This window comes from Balaenoptera physalus, assembly GCF_965194825.1.
Source record: "Balaenoptera physalus genome assembly, chromosome: 1".
NCBI classification, from domain to species: Eukaryota; Metazoa; Chordata; class Mammalia; order Artiodactyla; family Balaenopteridae; genus Balaenoptera; species Balaenoptera physalus.
This window is the reverse complement of record NC_138882.1, coordinates 145,504,951-145,528,446: the sequence shown is the minus strand read 5'-3', so window position 1 is coordinate 145,528,446 and position 23,496 is coordinate 145,504,951. Positions and strand designations below refer to the sequence as shown.

At 36.7% G+C, this 23,496-nt stretch overlaps 2 protein-coding genes across 7 annotated transcripts in view; one reads left to right on the top strand and one right to left on the bottom strand.

The window, feature by feature from the left end:
• Positions 1-23,496, bottom strand: part of CYP2J2 (cytochrome P450 family 2 subfamily J member 2) — a 155,160-nt gene that overhangs the window by 8,979 nt on the left and 122,685 nt on the right. The window contains exon 10 of one of the 2 annotated variants that reach the window (XR_014252380.1): positions 13,152-13,170. The exons of the other annotated variant lie outside the window; for it this stretch is intronic. The gene's annotated coding sequence lies outside the window, so the exon portion shown is untranslated. Of the gene's footprint in view, positions 1-13,151; positions 13,171-23,496 lie in introns of those variants that run through there. 2 annotated transcript variants of the gene reach the window in all.
• The window catches only part of HOOK1 (hook microtubule tethering protein 1), a 105,047-nt gene that overhangs the window by 35,260 nt on the left and 46,291 nt on the right, over positions 1-23,496 (top strand). For 3 of the 5 annotated variants that reach the window (XM_082418160.1, XM_082418158.1, XM_082418162.1), the window contains exons 2-5: positions 10,708-10,793; positions 17,242-17,314; positions 20,060-20,110; positions 21,402-21,534. In XM_082418160.1, coding sequence (XP_082274286.1) covers positions 10,708-10,793; positions 17,242-17,314; positions 20,060-20,110; positions 21,402-21,534 — 343 coding nt within the window. Of the gene's footprint in view, positions 1-3,800; positions 4,054-10,460; positions 10,510-10,707; positions 10,794-17,241; positions 17,315-20,059; positions 20,111-21,401; positions 21,535-23,496 lie in introns of those variants that run through there. The other 2 variants (XM_082418161.1, XM_082418159.1) reach the window with 2 other exon arrangements.

Below are 23,496 nucleotides of genomic sequence, written 5' to 3'. Positions count from 1 at the left end.
CATTTAACTGACGGTGGATCTCGATGCTGATCGGATGTTGGATCTTCTGTGTGGGGGAATGCTTCAGGAATGAATGCTTTGCTGGCGAGGTCCACTGGATTGTCTGCTGCTGATATGGTGACTCTGCTAGAATGGCTGCTCTTTTTGAATGTCTAGTTCCATGCCTGTCCAGGCCAGGGTTTTCTTCTAGCTGGTGAACACCCTCGGCCATTCAGGGTATCTACATATCAGCAGAGAAAACCTTAGACTTCTCCATTTTTTCACTCCATGGCTTGTGTGTGCAAGACATAGATTTCCTCTTTGCAAGAGAGCCTACTACAATTCTTTTTAAGGTACTTAATCAGGGATTTTCTCCTTTTATCATGTATCCATCCACTTAGAGTCCAATTCAGAGCTTAAAATCTCATCCTGACCTAGTCTTTCTCTTAAAAACTTTTTGGTTTATTTTAAAAAGGTAATATTAGTTCATTTTGGTAAAATAGGAAAATAAAAAAAAAATCACAGTGAATAACCTCTACAAACATTTTAATATATCTTCTTTAAGTTTTTTTCATGAGTGCAAACACACACCCACACACACACACCTTAAGACATACACACAGTGTAAATAATAGCTAAAATAGATTGAGCAACTATTATGAGCTAGGAATTCTGTTAGGCATTTTATATGCGTTTGGTCTTCACAGCAACGATATGAGAAAATGTGGAGAGAATTGCTGTTTTTGTTTTTGTCTGCAGTCATCCAACTCCCCTACTCCATCCACATGGGGCAACCACCCCATGATTTCAACTTGGGTCTGCAGTCCTGGTGGGGCAGCCAGTCGAGGTCCTTTGTCCTTTTCTGGCAAAAGGTTGGACACATATCCCTGACAGACCCATCAGATGCCCTTCCTGCAACTTGAATCTTGAACAGAATGACTCAGAAAGACTTGCAACCATTTTATCGTATTCATCTGGGTGGTGCGCTCCTGAAAAGACTTCTTATAATTTTTGCTACCTAGATCTGATGAGCTGCCCTGGGACCTGCCCTTTCTCATGCAGAGTTCTTCAGATTTTTCTCCGAATCTGTGAGATTTTCTACACTTGCAATAACATTGTTTTCTTTATAGTTACCAGGTTTGATCTCACCCACTTACCACCAAAAAAATCCCTAAGCAATATAGAAATGTGCAGAAATATACAAGTATTATTCGAGTTTACAGATGATAAGATCACTATAGAAATTTTCAAAATTATTGTAAAGTACAAAGAAGGTAAAACTTACCAATTATTCCAAAACCTAGATATTATCATTATTACTATTCACATTTTTGTTTATTTCCTTTAGTCTCTCCTCTCTCTCAGTGTGTGTATATACATACATATATACACACACATGCATACACAGATATGTGTTTATATATATACAGAGAGAGAGAGAGAGAGAAATCCCATACTATATGTACAGATTTGTATCATCACTTTTTAATTTTAATATTATTTTGTAAGCATTTTCCTGAGTAATTAAACTTCTTTCAAAATAATTTAAGAACTACAATATATTTTATTGTATGGATATATCATAATGTAGTTAATCATTCCTCTTTCAGACATTTAATGGCTGTTTCTTTTTTTGCTTTGATAAATAGCACTGCAATCAACAACTTTGTTGGCATCTGATTATTTTCTTTGAATAGATTCTGGAAGTAAAATTGACTTAAAGGCTTTGAACATTTTAAAGATTCTTGATATCTATTCTCAAAAACTTTTCAGAAACATTGTGCCAATTTATAATTCCATGGCTAGTGCTTAAAAGTTAGTTAGTTTTATTCAGTTCTCCAAATATGGATGCTGACTTTTAGAAATGAATGCCAAAAGTTGGAAAATAACAGCCTATATTGTATCAGGCATTTCTTTAATATCTTTTTTTTTCCTGGTATAATGTAATGCAAGCTAACTTTATAATTAAAAACTTAGAAAAATATTCTAAAATGCTTGTTCCAGTTGTATATGAAAGTGTACTTTACTCTTTTCAACATTATTTTGTGTTGTTTTATTTCAATGATTCATGTTTTGCACTTTTCTAACTTTTCATATTTGTTTGCAATATTTGTATTTCTTCTTCTCTGAATTCACAATCATGTCCTTCACATATTTTCCCATTAGATCTAGTATCATGAGGACAACTGGGCATCCTTCCCGAAGGATCTATTCTCTGCTTGTATAGAGCCCAGAAGGATAACTCAGTTGCCCCTCAGTTACTCTTCTTAAATACTTCAAGTAGTTTAATCAGCTGTGGCTCTTAGTAGTAAGTGTTCTCATACACTTCTAAGCATATATGACTGCAGTAACTCATATTTGCAAAGGAGTTTTTAATTCATAAAAATCTTCCACATCCGTTATCATTTTTGCCTCTGTGAGGTATGCAGGGCAGGTTAGCGTCATTAGCATTATTTCAGGAATGTGGTGGTTGGGTTCCAGAGGAGAAAGCTGTCATCATTGCCAGTGAGGGGTAAAGACTCAGACAAAGTCTTCAATTCTTAGATCTTTTACTTTTCATTGTCATATTACTAATGTTGCTAGTGTCCAGAAGTATAAAATACTCCACACAGGGTAAGAAAGTTCTGGAATAATGTTAAGGGACTCAATAGCAAATGCATGTACTGTATTTTTAGAATGAGACTGATATATATTGGGGGCCTTTTAATTGCAGTCATCCATCGGTTTTAAACTTTCAATGTCTAAGTATAAAGATGCAGTAATATAAAGGATCCAGCTGCATTTTTACACAGAGCATGAATTGATGAGTTTATGAATGAGTGAAGTGATGGAAATCAACAGCAAGACTAACAATATGCCAGCCCATTTCAATAGCCTAAGCCATACATCAGTACCTTGGAGAGTTTCCAATTTTACACCTCCCCCTCCCCCATGAACATTCTCAGAAAAGACAGGTTTTCAACCGTTAAAGAAAAATAAGAAGCATTGTACATTGATATCTTCCATGTTTTTTGAAAACTAAAAGATCATTTAATTTTTCATTTTCCTACCTTTTGCCCCATTTAAAATAAAATTGCCCATGGTTTGTGATCTCGTGAGAGCTTATTTGATTTAAGCAGCTTTATAGTATTTTTCCCCCATAGGAAACACATTTCTTTGCCTTATCTGCAAATTAAAATATCCTTTTCTAATGAGAGCCTAGAAGAAAATCAACTCTCCCTATCTGGAGTGGTTTTTATTCACGGGTAGGATCTATTTCTGCAGACGTTGTGGAAGCAGAGTGTGGGTCTCCATAGCTGTAGCCAGGAGCTGCCCTACCGGCGAGGAAGGAGGCGGGAAGATGCCCGAGACGGCCCTGTGTACTCTTAGGCCCCCGCGGCCGCTTCTGCCCTTGGGGCTGCGCCTCGGCAACCCCCCATCGCGCACGCGCACTCGCTGCCCCCCCCCACCCACCCTAGCTGCACCTGCCAGGTCATAAACCCCTTCCCACCCTCTCGCTCGCTCTCCAGGAGGCACTGTCTTGTCTCACGTTGATTGGTCGAAGCCCAAGAGGGCGCCTCCAATCAGCAATCCCTCCTGCTCAACCTATTCCCGCTCTTCCCGCCCCCTCCCCGCCCCACCCGTCCCCCTCCGGCACCTATCTTCTTTGTGACTGGTGCGCGCCCAGGTCACTCATTGCGGCGGGGAGAGGTGTGCCGGAGTGGGAAGGACGGGTGGGAGGACGGCGGGGAGAAAAAGGGAGGGGAGGGGGCGGGGCTCAGGTGCCGAGCGGCGCGGCCAGGGCCAGACAGGGGAGGGGGCGAACTGCGGGGCGGGGCAGGGGCAGCGGCGAGGAGGGGGTTACGCCGGCGACGTCGGCAGCGCGAGGCTTCGCGCGTGAGCGGCGCGGGCGCTGGGCCTGGCTACCGAGCTTTCCTGGCGGGCGAGCAGGTTCTCGACGCCGGCGCCTGGCGGAGCGCGGGGAGGAGGGAGGTTTTGGTGTCAGCGGTGTAGTTGACGGCTGTCCCAGCCATGGAAGAGACGCAGCCGCTTCCGCAGTCTGAGCTGCCACTGTGCGACAGCCTCATCATCTGGGTGAGTACGAGGGGGCGAGGGGGGCCGGGGGACCGCGCAGAGGTCCTGGGGGGGGTGCCTGGTCACTGGCACCTCTCAGGTGAGCCTGCGGAGCAGCGGGGACCACCTGCGCCGTAGCGGGGGCCACCTGCGCCCCGGACTCCGCTTACTGCCCTCCGCGCCTCCAGTCGCCCTTGACCGCGAGAGTGCCACCTACGGGTCGCGGGGCAGGTGTGCGTCCATGAGTGAGTGTGCGTGTGTTTATGTCTTTGAGGGCGGGGGCAGGGTAAAGGGAGCTCTGGGGGGCGGGACGGAGGAGGATCATCTTACCGCCCTGATCGTGCTCCTAACAGCTGTGGCGGGAGCCAAGCGCCCATCCCTTTACTCCCCGCTCTCCCATTTTCTGCCCCTGCCCTGCGCCCAAGCCCTAGACTTTCTGGGCCACCGACACCCTTGCCTTCCGTCTGATGAACTGCCTTCCCATAGTGACCTTTGTGCCACTTGGGAGTGAAGATCCCCTCTGAAACCTCCCACCCACTGCAACCACCTTCCTCTACTTGGACGCAGGTGACCAAGAGGTGGTTTTTAGTTCGTGGATCAGTGCTTCTCCCTGACCCCAGGACATCCATTTTTGTAGAAGCCGCTTAGAAGAGATGTTTCCACGTATTTCCTGCGTGGATCAGAAGATATGTTAAGGGTGGGGGCTCGTATTCCCTTTTTCTCACTGGTTCCCCTCCCCTTCCAATGGACAAGCATTTTCCTTAAAGAAAAGAACTTGGCATTTTCGTTTACACTTTATCCGCGTTTAGTATTTCTGTTAATTTGTTGGGTTTGGACATGCAGGATCTGTCCCCACTATTCCCGCCAGCAAAACAATGTCTCTGTCACCTTTTGGAGGTGCTCAGCGATCAGAGAGAGCTGACGTTCAGGTGTGGCTTCTAACCCACATTGGGCAAGGTTGATGCTCGATGGTCCACAAGGTGCTGTCAATGATGCTCATCCCTAAACCAGGTGTTTAGTTTTGTGTAGGGTACTGTGTGCAGAATGGAATGTAAACAGACTGGATTAGGAGGCAGTAATTGGTTGATGAGATTCCCCGTCTGTCTCTCAATGCATGTAATTAAAAAGAATGAGAAATTAGGGAAGGTTTCTGACAATGTGTGAAGTATATTGGAAATAACCATAATGTAAAGCAACCTTTTACACTTTGGAGGTAAATAGCTTTTGCTTTAAGTAGAATGCAAGCATCTGGAGTTTCTGAGTTAAAAGCAATTAGCTAAGTGTTCATCTGTATTTTCACTTAAAAGAAGTATTGGGATTTAGATGCCATGTTTAAGGCTGTCATGGAACAAGGCAACATTACTTCTAATGATGTGTTTTATTAAACAAGTGACTAATTAAAGGGTGTATCCTAATCTGTTGCATTGTTGCTCTAGACATCTGACTTACCTAGTAAACTTAGTCTTTGTGATGTCATTGACTTATATGAGAGTTGGTGGTGAAGTATAGGATTTTCTTGAATTGTATTTCAAAATTTAAAATATTTTGTGACTGTATCCATTGTTTTAATCAGTATTAATAAATAGTGAAGTTCCTACTTTGTATAAGACACTGAGGAAGAAAGATATCAAGAATAATCAAAGAATTTTCAGTTTTAATTGATGTGGCAGGCAGAGCTGTGTATTTTTTATAATGGAAGGCAAAATTCCTTAAAAACTGTAAAAATATTATTTATTTATATTTAATGTTATTTTTCTGGCTGCGCCATGTGGCATGTTGAATCTTAGTTCCCCCGCACAAGGGATCGAACCCGTGCCCCCTGCATTGGGAGCACAGTCTTAAGCACTGGACCGCCAGGGACGTCCCATGTAAAAGTATTGTTTATAACATAAGGAAAGATAAGGAATCATAGATGACAGAGTATAATTGGTTGTTTGCTTCTCCAGTTCTCTCTCAGGCTGCTGAAACACTATGGAGAAAATGGAATTGGCGTGCAGACTGTTGCCGCTCAAATGCTGCTACAGCCAAATCCGCCTGTTCCCATACACTACCCAGCTTTACGATTAAGAGTTACCACACAGTTCCTCTCTTACTTCTCTTTGCAAACCTTTATCAGTACCCTGTTTGAGCCCCAAACCTTCTCCCCATCAGGAAAACGACCTCCTCCTTATCTTTGGCTCTGGCTCTAGATCCACCTCTTTCACGTCTTCTAAAACTTTGCTCTGTCATTTATCCCCTTTCGGTATTTATTTTTTCCTTTCCATTAATTAGCTCTTTCCTCTCTACATGAAAACTTGCTCTAATCTTCCCTCTCTTAAAAAGAAAAACAAAGAGCCATCACTCCCTATTAAAGCTACGCTGTATTCCCCCCTTCCTTCACAGTCATATTTCTTGCATTTTTAAGTACTCAGCCTTTATACTTTTTGAGCTTTTATTTACTCCTTAGCCCATTGCACTTGAGCTCTTTTCTCTAAGGCCTTCACGTACTGGGATTGGCAAACTGGCAACTATTATATTATCCTTATCTTAATTGATGGCTCCTTTGTGAAATTATCTTCTGCCTTAGTTTCTTAGGTTCCTGTCTCTAGGCTTTTCTTTACCTCTGGATGATTCCCAGTGAACTTTGCTGTTCGTCAGCTACTGCATAGTTGGTCTTACCTCACCTCCCCAACTTTCTGCAAACTGGCGTCATGCCACACTCCTCCGTGCCCACCATGCTGTGTTGACTTTCTGTTTCTTGAAGTTAAGCTCTTTTTTTTTTTTTTTTTAATGCATCAGGGCTTTTTAACTTCTCTTCCGTCTTCCTAAAATATCCTCCTTCTAGTTCTTCCAATGGCTGGCTGGCTTCTCACCATTCAGTTCTTGGGTCTCTTGTCATCTTTCAGAGACAGTCTGTGACAGTGAGTGACCTACCTGTCCCCTACTCCTATCCCATTGTAACCCGTTAACCCCTTTTTGTTGTGTCTGTAACACAACATTTTCTGAAGTTATCTCGTTTGCACTTTGGGGTCAGAGCTCTCGTCTGACCTGTTTTCTGCTTTATCCCCAGGAACAAAAACTGACTAGGATCTGCAGTACAACATTGAATCAAAGTGATGATAGTAAATATCCTTGTCTTGGTCCTGACATCAGAGACTAGTATTTCACCACTGATTATTCACCACTAAGTATATAGGTTTTTGTAGATACCTAGGATAAATTTTTAACTGTTTCATAGAGGATTGATGAATTTCAACAAGTAGAAATCAGGAGAAATGAGTTTTCCAGACACAGGGAAGAACTCCTAGCAGTAATGTAATAGTCTTCTTTGAGGATAAATTGAAAGAAGGTAATGGAAGACACCTTTGTCATGATATCCCTGGAGTCTTAATGAATGTGCTCCCTGCCAAGCTAAGTTATGTTACGTGTTGAGGGGAAGTTGTAGGAGATATAAGATTAAAAAAACATTATGATGGAGGTGAGAAGACGGCTGGTAGTAAACTGTGTTCTTTCAGTACTGGACATTGTTCTTGGACAATAGAACCATCCTTAACAGAGAAGTCATCAAGGAAAGTTGGTTAGGTGAAGAGATGCCTGTTTTGGCAGTTCTTTAAAAGTTATATTTTATGATTTGGAGCTCACCTTAAAATAATGAGTTCTTAGAAATGTTATACTGCTACTTAGCAAAAAATTCAGGGCTGAAGGATAAATTTGGGCATCATTTACATGGTAGAGAGAGTTTGAAGTACGTGTGTGAAGATAAATTTAATTCTGCCTCTTGGCTCTGTGACATTTGAAAATTTTAAATCTTTGGACTTTAATTTCTTCAATAAAATTAGAGTGCTGGACCAGGCTTTTCTTAATGGTTTACTTGGTTCTTTCATTCTTTGACTTCAACATGCTGGTGAAGGAAAAACTAATACCGAATGTATGCCCAAATTACAAAAAAAAAAAAAAAGGGCCGAATCATTTTTATGAAGATCTTAAAACTCAGAGCAGTGATTCTCTTTCTGAAATGAGCAACTGAAGGAAGAGAATGTGAGAATAATTTGAGAATAGAGTTGACCCAGAGTTGAGTTTTTGTTGGGTATCAGTGGTGAAAACCCCTTTTCTTCCTTGATTTCTTTGACGTTTGTATTGAAGCAGTTCAGGAACAGCATTTCCACATTTCTGATTGTTTGCTTTATTTAAAAATAAAGAAGAAAGTAAGATGCCATTTGCCAGAGCACTGTGTTTAGTGATGGAAGCCCTGTTTGTCCTTTTTGGGTCACTCACCAAAAGACTTTTGCATCTTCACCTCTATGAAGAGTAGTCTGAAAGGGTACATTTTCTTTTGTCCCACTGCTTTGGCTTCACTCCACTCACTGAGCTTTATAATTTATTCACACTTCTTGGTTATAAAGTCTTTCAATTTAGCCAAATGAAGTGACATTCTCTGTTATCTAATTTATTTTGCAACTAGTTTAAGAGCTTCCAAGAAATACTTTTCATGGCCGTAAAAAGAAGAAATTGATCTTAATCTGGGTGTGGTGGGCCATGAGGCACTCAGTGTATTTACTCCTTTTACATATTTCTTTACTATTTTGCCTAATATTCTGTGTCTCATGAAGTTGTCTTTTTTAAAATCACTAATCATACCCATTTTGTAGAAACTTAATGATGTAATGTGTAAGTAAGAAGGGTTGAGAAGTGGGAGCCACATTTTACCTGAATGTATATGATTATCTTCCTTTTAAAGATGCCCTAAACCCTGGGGTTTTTCTTCCTTGTACATCCACCCAACTGCAAAATCCTTCTTATTTTATATTTTAAATATTCCATGAATTCATGCTGTCCTGTTAGTCAGCATTACCCTAACTAATCTTAGCATTCCATGTTGTCAGAAAGACATTGCAGGAGCCTTCTAACTGAGCAAGCATAAAGCTACTCTCTCCCATTCTCTGTGTCACTCTTGCTGCTATCCAGAACATACTAAAGATGTCTCTTCCTTGTCACTCTTTAGTGATTCTTCATCACCCAGAGCAATGGTTCTAAAAAACTGATGTGCATAAGAATCACTTGGGGATTTTCTGATTTAATTTGTCTGGAGATTCTGATACATATTGTTCTTAGACGCCACACTTTGAGAAACCCTGACTCATAGCTAATGTGCTAACAGCTGTTGAGTTTGTACCACGTGCCAGGCACTGATCTAAGTACACTGTGTTTGCTAATTTATTTAATTCTCACAACCAACTTGTGAGGTAGAAACTATTCTACTGTTTCCCCATGATATAGGTAATACCGTTAAGGATAATTCCAAGTTTCTTGCCATGACTCTGAGTTCTGACCCATGCCTGTTTTTTACCCTCTTGGTTGTCTCCCTTAACACTGAACAAGCAGAGAAATCCAGCAATACTGAACTGCATGTTACCTAAAAATACCATGTCTTTTCTTGTACTTGTGCTTTTATCATGTTGCTATTTCCTGAAGTTTCCTTCCCCTGGCCCTTTCTTTACTCAAGATCATCCATTGGAATCATCTCTAAGAAGTCTTTAATAAATACAAGCCCTAATTAGGTTAGTTAACTCTTGTATATTTCAGAACATTTTGTGCATACTGCAGTCATGAGACTAGAAGTGACATCTTCTACAAATGATTTGTGTCTTTTTCTCCTCTCCTTAACTCTGGATTGAAGGTACTTGAGAGTGGAAACCTGGTGTTTTTCCCTTGTAACTCCTTCCTATACTACAGTGCCCTACGTAGAGTAGAAGCTCAGTAAAGTATCTTTATCTTTGTGCTTTGAAAGTAACTGTGGCTAGGTATATGTAGTTTGTGTCATTCTTCCATTTTGTATTAGGATAATGGAGACAGATTTGTAGAATCTCAAAATACAACAACCACTAAAGGTGTATTATGGTGGTAAACTAAGGAATTATAATTGAATAGTAAAGGAGATGAATATGTGTGGGAATAGAGAATCATAGTATATTTAATTTAAGATATTTATGGATGGAGATTAGATTTCTAGAAAGTATATAATCCATTGATCTCTGTTGTAATTTGCTTTCAAAAAATTCCTCTATCTTGTATTTGCTTATTAGGAAGAGTTGCCACTGTTTCACTTCTATTTTTAAAATGTACATGAATGTTTAACACACAGAGATTTGAAAAGTTAGTAGCATCTAAAGCCAAACTAGATAGATACAACTTGACGTGATGGGTGGGCCCTGGACTGTTCATGCTCTAAGGGTAACTGTTGGTAACAGGCAGAAGTCCTGCCTTATTTAGAGCTTATTGATTAACTAGGTAGTTTTAGACTTGGCATTTCTAGCTTTTGTTTTCCTACCAAATGATATGAGTGAAATTTTAACTTGCAGATGTTAGGTTTCTTTTCCTGATGTTATTCTCCTAAAAATTGACAAAACACAGACTATTACTATCTTAAGAGTTCGACACGTGTTTTTCAGAAATTCTGAAGTACTTCGTACATGACATCAATATGTTTGACTATTTTAGGTTTGATAATGATTTTATGAAATGTTAAGTATTCTTATAAAAATATAACAGTCAATAGAAACGTATTAGTATAATTTCATTTGTTTGGCAGGGTCTGAATTTAAACAAAACAGTTTTCTCTCTAGTGTTCATTCATATATATAAATTGAGGGGGGAGGGGAGTAAAGCAGTTAAGTAACTTGCTTTATGTCATTTTAGCTGCAGACATTCAATACTGCTGCACCTTGTCAGGATGTGAAACAGCTGACTAACGGAGTTGCCATGGCACAAGTTCTTCATCAAATGTAAGTAGTGTTCCACACTCTTCCTGAAATAATTGTAAACCCAATTTCAAGGGAGAAAATTTAGACTTGTATTCTAAAGGTTATTGAAACTTTATCCTTTCCAGTGATGACAGGCATATGTTGCCAAGGCATTCTTGCATGTAAGGAACAAAAAATTTTACCACCTGATTATTTCTTGCTTGTTCATAGAGATACATCTTAATTAAATGAGCAATCAGGATTCTTATCTATTCAAGAGATGTTAATTTTAAACTTGTTCTGGTCATGTTCACAAGTTATAGTTACTGAGAAAGAAACAGGTTAAATGAGTGATATAATTTCTTATACTGTAATGTTTCCTTCAGTTACACTGTTGTCATCTTAAGATATCAATACATGGAGATTATTATTTTTGAGTTAATTGATGCATGAAATACTGGATTTGGAAAAAATACTAAATTTAAAATCTATGTTGAATTAATAATCATAATTGTATGAATCCACCAATAATGAAATGTTGTGTAAATGACAATTTAAGTCACAAGTGCTGGGTACCTTAACCAGTAAAGTGATTCTGTTTGTGTTGGACCCCTTTTATATAATTATACAATATCAAAAGTTCCTAAATCCATTACTTCATAATTTTTGCCAAACATTGTATAAGGATTAGGGTTGTAATATCTACAATATGAGTTGTACTCTTAATAGGACAAACAGGGCCAATTCTGTAGTCATAATTTTTTTTAAATTAATTAATTAATTAATTTTTTTTTTTTGGCTGTGTTGGGTCTTTGTTGCTGTGCACGGGCTTTCTCTCGTTGCGGCGAGCGGGGGGGAGGGGCTACTCTTCGTTGCGGTGTGCGGGCTTCTCATTGTCGTGGCTTCTCTTGTTGCAGAGCATGGGCTCTAGGCACGCGGGCTTCAGTAGTTGTGGCACATGGGCTCAGTAGTTGTGGCGGACGGGCCTAGTTGCTCCGCGGCATGTGGGATCTTCCCCGGCCAGGGCTCGAACCCGTGTCCCCTGCATTGGCAGGTGGATTCTTAACCACTGTGCCACCTGGGAAGCCCTGTGGTCATAATTGATTAATTAATAGTCATACTGATTTTGTATTAGCTTACTTTCATGGTAATATATCTTCAATGAGACCAGACTCCTATTTCTGCTACATGGTTTTATATATCAGAAATTATTTATTTAATTATTGCCATCATTTTGTAAAGGCTTTTTATGATTGACATTGAAAAACACTGTAGATGGATTAGAAAAAATTCTTTACCAGTCTTAGAAAAACAACTTCAAACAATATCATAATCTTAGTTACTTGGAATCTTCAAGATGATCTAATTTGAATAGACAGATTTTATGGTTAACTCAAGATTAACACTTTAAAAGATAAATTTAGCATGTTAACATTTTTTTTGGCAGTCATTCTGAAATATGCCTTACTCCCCTGCTTTCTTAAAAATGTTTCTTAATTATTTATTTATACCCTAATTGGTTTCAAAGTGATTTAATTGGTCAGAACTAAGAATTCTGAATATGGTCCTTTCTTGATGATTTGGGAAAGTCATCATTGTTTTTTGTTGTTAGAATGTACGACCTGGCCTTTTCTCATTCTTGTGGGTGTTGGTGTAGACGCAGCTACGTTGTTTTGGTATAGGTGTAAGGCCGGTGAGCATTCACTCACTTCAACAGTGCCATCCAAAGATGTCATTTATATGTATTGAAGTGTCTTTGATAGCTTTACACCACAACGCAGTAGATGAGAGCTGTTTTTACTATTATATGGTGATACATATGGCTCTCTGACCTCCTGTATGCTAACACTGTACCTGATGTTTAGAGTAGGGTCAGGTCAGTTTTAGTTAAACTGTATCCTTTATCACCAGCTCATTCTTACATAATGTGTTGGATTCTGTTGTTACTGCGGATCCTGTGTCTCTCTGATTTTTCTTTTTTTATTCTCTCTTTTGTCTCTTACTGTCTTCTCATAGCTTCTCTGCAGGAATAATAAAATAGCCAACCAATCAGAAAGCTCTCATTCTTCATAAAACAAATGACAGTGACCTAAAATTGGGCCTAAACCTCTTTTTTGTTTCATTTGTCTGTTTTTGCATGTACTTAGATGTCTACACCTCCTTATCGTTCGTATAAGAGCCAATTTAAATTTATTTTTCTTTTTGAACCCCCTTCCTCTTCTGTAAGCTTTTCAGAAGTCTGGATCGAGACAGTGAAACTTATAGCATACATTTTCCCCTAGTTGGGTCAGTGTATAATATTCCTGCTAAAAAAAGCAAATTTTACCTTATTTCTTTGAACACTTCAAAGCACTTTATATATGTTCCAATTTATTATGTATTACGTTGATGGCTGTTGTGACTCACATCAAAGTTATTACTGAAAATGAGAAGGAAAAGTTTGCTTTTTAAGGAAGTAGCAAAATCTGATGAATAATTCTTTCATTAGTTACCTGAGGCAGGTATGCTTCTAAATAATAAAATCTTAAAAATCAATTCCCAAAGTATATGACTTACACATGGTGAGCCATGGAATTGTTGCTAGGAGTCTACAGTTCTTTAATTGTTATCTTAAGTCTTAATACATAATATGTATCTCTTTTTTAAATGCAGAAACTGTTGTTATTTTAAAGACACATGGGGGAAAAATTATAACTACAACTGTATTCATTTCCCATGGTTTCCATAACAAAGTGCCACAGATTAGGTGGCTTAAAACAACAAAAATTTGTTCTTTAAGAGTTCAGGAGGTTAGAAGTCCTGTATCAAGGTATTGGCTGGACCATGCTCCCTTCCAAACCTCTAGGTCAGGGTCCTGCCTTGCTGCTTCTAGTCTCTGGTAGCCCCAGGCATCCCTTAGTTTGAGGCATCGTAACTCCAGTCTTTGTTTCCGTCTTCACACGGCGGTCTTCCCTCTGTGTCTCTTCTCCTCTTCTTAGAAGGACACCAGTCGTAATGGATTAGGGTCCACCCTAATTTAGTGTGACCTCATCTTAACTTGATGACATCTGCAAAGACCCTACTTCCAAATAAGGTTATATTCACAGGTAGCGGGGTTTAAGCCTTGAACATTTCATTTTGGGGGACATAGTTCAACCCATAACAGCTATAAATAGTGCATGCTACTTTTTAGCTTTGTCACTTTAAGCACCAGATAATTTCTCTGTTTTGTTCTATTGTCTTTGACTAGACGTTTTTACAAGAGGGAGAAGAATGAGACAGAATGTAGAATATCCAGAGACCTCAAGTATCATGCACTTACTTGTTCCTTCCTTCATTCAGCAGATATTTGAGCATTTAAAATAATAAATCATGAAAGCCAACATATGAGTATTTACGAAATGTAAGACATTGTTCTATACCCTGTACATATGGTATTTCATTTAATTTTTATTACTGTTTTGTGAGGTAGGCATTATTTTTATCCTCAGTTTATAGGTGAGGAAACAGAGGTTTATAAAGGTGAAATGACTTCAGTAAGTCAAATAATGAGTAAAATAGCAAAGCCCAGATTTTTATCACTTTGGCCTGACTCAAGCCAGTGCCCTCAGTCAACTGTAATCATTTCAGCCTAGTATCTTGAACCCCTCCTGATAGATTTTTACTTTGGAGTCTTAATAAATGAGAGGCCAGATGTGCATGTCCAAAGTACAGATCACAATTTGATGTGTTAAGCGCACAAGGCCTTTTGATTATTTAAGAAGAATGGTGTCAGGGTGTCCACTGAAGCAACACAGCTATGTTGTGTCTAGTAACCAGCAGGTATTAATTACTACCTATATTTAGTTGGTAGAATTGTGAAGACAGATACCATGGGTGGAGTTAAAAAATAATCCTGTAGTGTTTCTTACTTAGTTTTATTAGAAAACGTTGGACCACATTTCACTTCCTTAGTCTTGCGTTCCCTTCTTATTTGGTGTCTCTTAAGTTTCATTGAAGTTCTGGGAAATACTAGAAAAAAGGAGCTAATTGTTGGGGCCAAGAGTCTAGTTAAAGCATGTAGATGTGGCAGTGCAAAAAAGTAAAAGAAGGATATGTCCTGAATGTTCTGAGACTGGATATAAAGTTTAATAGTGGGAAAGATTGGCTGCAATTATAATTGTTTGAGAAGGATGGATTTGTTTATAAGAGAACAAGAGTTAGATTTCTATGGAGAAGTTAGAAAGTATTTCTCAGGGTATTATGGACTGAATGTTTGTGTCCCTTTAAAATTCGTATGTTGAAGCCCAAACCCCCAGTTTAACTATATTGGAGATGGGGTCTATACAGAAGTAATTAAAGTTAAATGAGGTCATAAAAGTGGGGAGACATGATCCAATAGGATTGAACTCCTTATAAGAAGAGAATTCAGAGAGCTCACTCTCTGTCTATAAACATACAAAAAAGAGGTCATGTGAGCACACAGCAAGATGGTAGCAACTAGAGATCTCAGAATGAAACCTACCTTGATAGCATCTTGATTTTGGACTTCCAGCCTCCAGAACTGTGAGGAATAAATTTCTGTTGTTTAAGCCATCTAGTGTGTGGTATTTTGCTGTAGCAGCCTGAGCACACTCTAAGACATAGGGCTAAAGCTGATTTGAGATGGGAAGGAAGACAAGTAGGAATGCAAGACAAAAGGAGGAAACACTAGAAGAGGTTATCTCTAGATCCATTTTCTAAAGGTAATTACAATGGAATTATAGAATTATAGAATCATATATGAAGTTTTTTTTAGGGTCAGAAGACAGGTGTAGTAGGTAGTCAGGGTTCTCCAAAGAAATAGAACCAATAAGATATGTATATATACACATATGTATATGTACACACACACACACACACACACACACGGGATGAGAGAGAAATTTAAGAATTGGCTCATGTGATAGTGCAGGCTGGCAACTCCAAAACCCACAGAGTAGGTAGACCAGCAGGCTGGAGATCCAGGGAGGAGTTGATGTTGCAGCTATAGTCGACAGGCAGTCTACTGGCAGAATTTACTCTTTCTCAGGGGAGGTCAGTCATTTTCTTAAGGCCTTCAGCTGATTGGACGAGGCCCACCCACATTATGGAGGGTAATTAGCTTTACTCAGAGTCTACTGATTTACATGTTAATCTCATCTAAAATACATCTTCACTACAACATCCAAGCATGTTTGACCAAATATATGGGTACTGGGGCCCTGCCAAATAGACACAAAAAATTAACCATTGCAACTGGCATACCTCTTCAACTTAAACTGATGTCAAAAGAAAGTAAATTTACTTTGAGAGTTTTGACTCATTAACTAAATAAATTCAGTCTTTTCAGGTAAATACCTGGTTAGAAATATACCATTTATACACTTAGCCAAGTTATTTTGGTAATTATAGCCTTAGCATCTGAGAAAAGTCAAAAATAATTAACATTAATTTGCTCAAAAGAAAATGGTTACAAATTCCAAAGAATGAATTGAAAATGGCGAAGCCATTTCTGGTTACTGTAGTCAGAAGTGACATCTTCTGTTTTAGCACATCTGAGGCAGAATGATTTCTGAAAAGCGAGGCACTGTTTTCAGCTTTGCATGTTTAAATTCAGGATACCGCCTTGGAAATAACCCCTTTAATTTCTTCCTTCACTTTAGTTGGCTTATCTGTAAAGTAAAAATTTAGGTAAGACCTCTAAGACCTCTTCTAGCACTAATATTCTGTGATTTCTTGGTGTTCGATTACTCCTTAAAGCATTTATCACATTCTCCTTTGAGTGTAGTTATTTGTGCTCTTTACTTTCTCCCTTTAATAGCTATTTCTGTAAGAGTCAGGATAATAAATTATTCATCTTCATTTTACTCTTACTCAGAGGAAGCATCCAAGTATTTGTTTAGAATATAATCTGTTATTGTAGTTGACTATTTATAATCAGGTGTTATTCTTCAAGGCCTTATTAAATACATAAAAATTTGATATAGCAAGTCTTTGTCTTGGCCATCAATGTCAGTATCGGACTTAATACTAAACTTTGCCATGTACTGGTGTCACTTGGGGCAAATTATTGTCTTATTCTCAGTTCACTGAGGAGTAAGATTGGGGATAATGGATGCTTTGCCAAGTTACTATGATATTTAAATGAAGTAATATGAAAAAACATCAAGCACAGTGCTTGATACATAGTAGACATGTTAAAATGTTTTCCTTTTTTTTCCCTTTAGGATTGGGATTTTTACATCTACCTACCAGGGTGCCTAGTATGAGATATTTAGTAAATGTTTGTTAAATTGAAGATGTTAATGACTTAATTAATTTACTATGAGAGATTCCAAAAGAAACCCTTAGGAATAACAAAAAGTTCAGTGGGTTCATTTTAAATAATATTTACTATTCTTATTAAAGACAGGCTTTAAGATGGAAAATAACTTTGAATCTGTTGATTAAATTTGGTATTTTTCATGTAATAAAAACATTTTAATGTTCAGCATTTGTATTCTTGTTGTAGTGATGTAGCTTGGTTCAATGAATCTTGGTTAAGCCGAATTAAAGAGGATATCGGTGACAACTGGCGAATAAAGGTATGTAGAATGAATGCTAGAAGTACTTGATCCAAACAGTGGTCTGAAATTAGCACTAATCTCAACTAAATCTTATTTTTTAAATTAACTGAAGGGTACATTTTATTGTGTATAGTTTGAGTTTTGACACTTGGGTATGTTCTTATACCATCATAATTAGATATAGAACGTTTCCATTAAGCAGAAACATGCACGTATGCCCCTTTCCAGTTAATCCTCACTCTTGACTTGGCCCTGGGTGGCCACAGGTCTGCTTTCAGTCAGTATAGGTTTAATTTCTGGAGTTCCGTATAAATGGAATCAGATATTATGAACTCTTTGGTATTCTTTTACTCATGTATTGTTTTTGAGACTCATCCATGTTGCCTGTATTAGTAGTTATTTCTTTTTTTTTGCTGAGTAGTATTTCATTACACTGATTTACCACAATTTGCTTAGCCATTCCCCTGTTGATGGATGTTTGAATTGTTTCTGTTCTTTCTTCTCTAATATTGGTAATTTATGTCTTTTATATTTTCTTCCTTGATAAATCTGGCTTGATGTTTTTCAATTAAAAAAATTTTTTTTTGAAAAGGACTAGCTTTTGTTTTCTGTTTTATTGATTTCCTTTCTCTTCTTTGTTATTTCCTTTCTTCTTTACATCTGCTCTTTTTCTTGCTTCTTAAGGTGAAAGCTTAAGTCATCAGCTTTAAGCACTTTTCCCTAGTAGTAAGCAATGCCTTAGCCACATCCCACACATTTTAACATACTGTGTTCTTATTTTCATTTAGTTCAAAATATTTGGTAATTTCCCTTGTGATTTTTTCTTTTGACCCCTGGGTATATTAGAAGTAGGTATTTCAAATTCTAAATATTTGAGGTTTTTCTACATATCTTTCTTTTATTTATTAATTTCTAATTTAATTCCATTTTGTTTTGAGAACATACTCTGAATTCTTTTACATTTACTAAGACTTATTTTATGACCTACTATATGGTCTGTCTTGGTGAATATTCCATGTGCACTTGAAAACAACATGTACTTTGCAGTCCTACAAATACAGATTATTACAGCCTTGTTGATAGTACTGTTTACTTCTTTTATATCTTTATTGATTTTCTGTCTGATTATTCTATAAATTAAGGGGGGAGGAGTCCTCAGATCTCTAATGATGATTGTGGATTTGTCAATTTCTCCTTTCAATTCTAATTTTGTAATCATGTAATTGGAATCTGTGTTATTTGGTTTATATACATTAATTTTTTATGTCTTCTTGTTGAATGAATCTACTTATCACTATAAAATGACTTATTTTTATCCCTGGTAATATTTCTTTTTTGGAAGTCTACTTTGTCTGATACTGATGTACCACTCCCGTTTTTTTAAGATTATTTTTGCCTATTATATCTTTTTCTCTTCTTTAGTCTCTCTGTGTGTTTATATTGAAAGTGATGTAGAAACCTAATAGTTAGGTCTTGCTTTTTTATCCATTGACAATCTCTTTATTTTGTTCTTTTTTAAAAAAAATTATTTATTTTCATATATTCCTGTTATTTAAATCCTTGAACATTTTTTAACTAACAGTTTTAACTTTTTTATCTTCTGATTCTTTCATCTCTCATTTTTAGGCTTGTTTCTATTGACTGAGTTTTCTCCTAATTATAGTTCACATACTCCTGCTTCTTCACGTGTGTAGTAATTTTTTATTGGACGCTAGACAGTGTGAATTTTATTATTGAGTGCTGGGTTTTTTGTATTCCTTTAAAGAGTGTTGGACTTTGTTCTTACAGGCAGTTAAGATACTTGTGAACCAGTTTGATCTTTTCAAGGTTTGGGGGGATGGAAGGCAGATCTAGAGTTATTTTCTCTTCTAGGGCTAGATTAGACTCACTACTAAGCTGTGACCTTTTTGGGGTTTTTAGTGAATGCTTGTCTGTATTAGCATAGTCATGATCTCTTCACTCTGACTGGTGGGAATTTCAGCAGTTTCTGGCCCTGTGCAATCTTCAAGGAATTGTTCAGTTTATAGTTCCCTAGATTGTTGTTTCCTCGGAAATTATTTTTGTTTAATCTCATTGAGTTTCACCCATGCACATGCAAATTAGTATTCAGCCAAAGAGTCAAAGGGACTACTATGGAGATTTCTTTCCAAAGCTCTCACCTCTTCATTTATCTGCCCTGCAAATCCCAACTACCTCGACCTTCCTGAACTTCTGATGTCTATCTTCTCAACTCCACGAGAACATCAGGCTTTGTTTTGTTTCCACCTCCCTGTGCCATGGTATGAAAATTGCCTCTAGAGAGAAATCTTAGACTAGTGTAGGGCTCATCTTTTTTGTTTTCCTTCTCTTAGAAATTAGAGTTCTATATTGTCTTTTGGCTAAAGCTTGAAAACAATATTCCTTGTATTTTGTCCTGTTTTCTAGTTGCTTGTGGTGGAGAGTAAGTCTAGATCCAGTTACTCACTCATGACTGAAGGTGGACATGCTCATAGCTAAATCTTTTAAGTTGGTACTTGAGTTCGTTGTGGCTCACTTTAAATACAATCACTCTGGTTCAGCTATCTAAGGAAGAAGACATTTTTTCTTTAATCAAACTTTGAATAAAGCTTTGATGTTTAAAAATCATGTATTTGTATTTATAGAACTCTAATATATATTTTTGTTGTCATTTTTATCAGGAAGTTTTTATTGTATTTCACCTTGACATATATTTTCTTTCATTGTTAATATTAAATAATTTATTTCTTATTTTTCCTCCGTTAGGCTAGTAATTTAAAGAAGGTACTTCAAGGAATTATGGGTTATTACAATGAGGTATGAAAATCATCTGACTTTGTTTAAATATAAAATACTCTGTGATAATTATATTGACACTGAAAAATGACTTGGCTTTTTGTTTATAACATTTTACTGGTTAATTCATAATTGAAATATATTATGATTTTTCCATTTTTAGAACACTCAAATTTTGTTAACATAAAGGGGCTAAGAAGTAATATATTGATTTGTAAAATAATGTTTCTATATTGATACTCTTTAAATTGATTTTTTTCTCAAATAAAATTACTTTCATCTTTATATAATTTGATTTTATGCAGTGCTATAAAGTAGACCTTATAACTAAATTAAAGTACTTTTCTATTTAAAGCATTGTTTTGATATTTCTTTCCAGTGTAAATAACAGCAAAGACATACTATGAAATTATGCTTGTGCAAGTGAATTGGGAAAAAATGCAAAATAAAAGTAGTATTAAAGTCACATTAGATAATGCATTATTCAAGTGATTTGTTTTTCTTATTCAGCATCTTAAGAAGTTCTCTAGCAGGATTATTTGATATAAGAAAGTTTATTGCTTAATGTGTGAAAGCTTTTGGTTTGGTTTTGCCATTAAAGAATTTTGTTTTTACTTTCTAAAGTTTTCATACAGTTGAACTTGTAGTTTCTTCCAAATAATTTTAGAACTAAAATTTTACAATTCATTAATGCCTAAAACTCATTTTGAAGTTTTCTGGGTTTTTTTTTAATGGCAAGAATACTTTTTAGTATCTTGAAAAAAACAATCTTGGGAATTCCCTGGCAATCCAGTGGTTAGGACTTGGCACTTCCTCTCCCAGGGTCCGGGTTCAATCTCTGGTCAGGGAATTAAGATCCTGCAAGCTGCATGGTACAGCCAAAGAGAAAAGAAAAAAACAATCTTAAAAAAAAGATAGAGCCAGGAAAGATTAATCCATTAGGTTTGTTGTTCATTTGGTTTACTTTGTGGTTCTCTGTTCATTGAACATGTATCAAAATATTATGAATTTTCTTTGACTTAAGTCTGTTTATTTTTTTATGGAAAGGCATAAGTTTTATCATAATTGATCTCTCTGACAGTGGGGTAAAGGATATTTGTTATAAAACCATTTTAGTTGCTTTTGGTTGGTTCTCAGAATTTTGGGAGGTTGCTTGAACTTTACTAACTGGTTTTAGTCAATAATTGTGGGTTTATCATTTGTTAATTTATCTGAGTCATTTCATGAACCCATTTTCCTTGTAATAATTCCATGTAGTCAATTCTCTGTAGCCTACATAAATGAGTGATCTAATTTATTTTCAACACTGCAGTTTTTGGGACAACAGATTTCTGAAGAACTTATCCCTGATTTAAACCAAATAACTGAATGTTCAGATTCTGTGGAGCTTGGGAGGTTGCTCCAGCTAATTTTAGGTTGTGCTGTCAACTGTGAAAAGAAGCAAGGTAAGTGAATTTCAGTCATTTGAGGATATCTACTTTCTAGAGACAACCTACATTGCTATAGGAAATCACATAAAAATGTACTATTGTAGGTTGGTGGAAAGCACACTGAAATGTAAGCCAGAAGATCTGAATTCAAGCACAGCTCTGCCATTAAAAAGCTATAAATCTTCAGTATCCTAACTGTACCTGGATTCTGAGATTCGTATTCAGTGGCTAAATAAAATGTACTTTAATTAGGTTAATTTAATCAATGCTTAGGACTTAGTGGATATTCAATAAAAATTGTACTTCTTTATTTGATACCTTATCTCTTTAACATGTGAGAGACAGAACCTTAGGTTGATTCAGATTTTCATAAATGATTATGCAGCTACTAAATTATAATCCAGGCTTCTTCAGATGATATTCTGCTCTTTTCAGAAGAATGCTTCCAAGGTATCCTCCAGATAAAGATAAGCAGTCTGATGATATAAATGGAATTGGGGTGCTATATTGGTATATATGAACACAGTGACCCATATCTTGCTGAGTACAAAAAGAACATTTTTGGTTGAATGTAATGAATAAAATGTGAACTGAACAGACCAAGGTCTACTTCCTTCAGGGGCTTCCATCAGTCTGGGTGATGACATTTTTGATGCTGATGTTTTTTGCATGCTCATCCAAAATTGGCCGTAGGACATCACCTTTATAAAAGAATGTTGGGTGCTGAAGTTTGTAAAACATTTTAAGTCGGAACCTTAGAAAACACATTCGGTGTTATCTAACTAATGAAGAGAACGTATGAGACAAGATAAATTCAGTAAGAATCAATTCAGGAAGGAGAAAAATGAAATACATGAAATCAGCTATAGCTTATCATAAAAAAGGGTTTGGGTATCAGAAAACTTTCATATTAGTCCATCTCTATTATTAACTGGCTGTTTTTTTTCTAGGGCAAGTCAGTACTTCTCCATAGGCTTTTATTTCTCATAGATAATGTCAGAGGTCTCCATATTAGGGTGTTTCTGTTGTTTTGTTTTGTTTTGTTTTTTAATGAAAGTAAGAAACGTTTTCTTGTGGAAAGTTAAAACTTCTATAAATTTTTAACTACAAATTGACAAATAGTAATTCTTTTATGAATTAGCAATTTTCTGTTATCGTGATCCTTTTTATTTTTCTATTTAATGCTTTGTTTCTATTTCAATTACTGGTTATTTATAACATCTTTTTGCTTAACTTTAGCATGTTTGTTGGTTTTAATAGTCTTTTTCAGAGAACCAGCTTTGGGCTTTGATTCATTTTGTTTGTACTATTTAATATCTATTCTGTTATCTTGTTGCTTCTATTGTGAATTAATCAGTTCTTTCTATTCTAAGCTATAATTGATGTTTTAAGCTATAACTTTCCCTTAAGTTTTGTTGCCTCCTATAAATATTGATATAATATGTAGTATTTTCATAATTTAGTTCTAAGCATTACTTAGCAATTTTGACATCAGATTTTTAAAAGGAGGCTCAATTCCTGGGTACATAAATAAAAGTTTAGCAAGTAATAAATATAAAGAAATAGTTTAATTTTCATTATTTAGAAAGTCAGGATTATCTAATTGGATTTAGTTTTGGAGGTATGTGTCTGGGGTCTCAATTTTTAGGAGTGAGCAGATAAATGGAAAAAAAGCTTGTGTAGTAATTTAATTAAAATGTAAAACCAAAACACATCCATAATATAAACCACCTTCCACATATTTATACTTTTCAGTGAGAATTGATTTTTCAAAATGATTCAGAGGTATTGCAGCAGTCTTAATCTTGAAAGAATTAACTAATTTGGTTAACAGTACCCTGTTTATCTTGGTGTGGAAAGAGAAAAATTTTATGAAGGTTTCAGTAGACTTGAAACACTCCATTATCCAACAAATCCATTTAAAAGAAATCATTCCATTGCTTGTGCCTCATCTAGTTAATTCTTCTCCCTCCAACA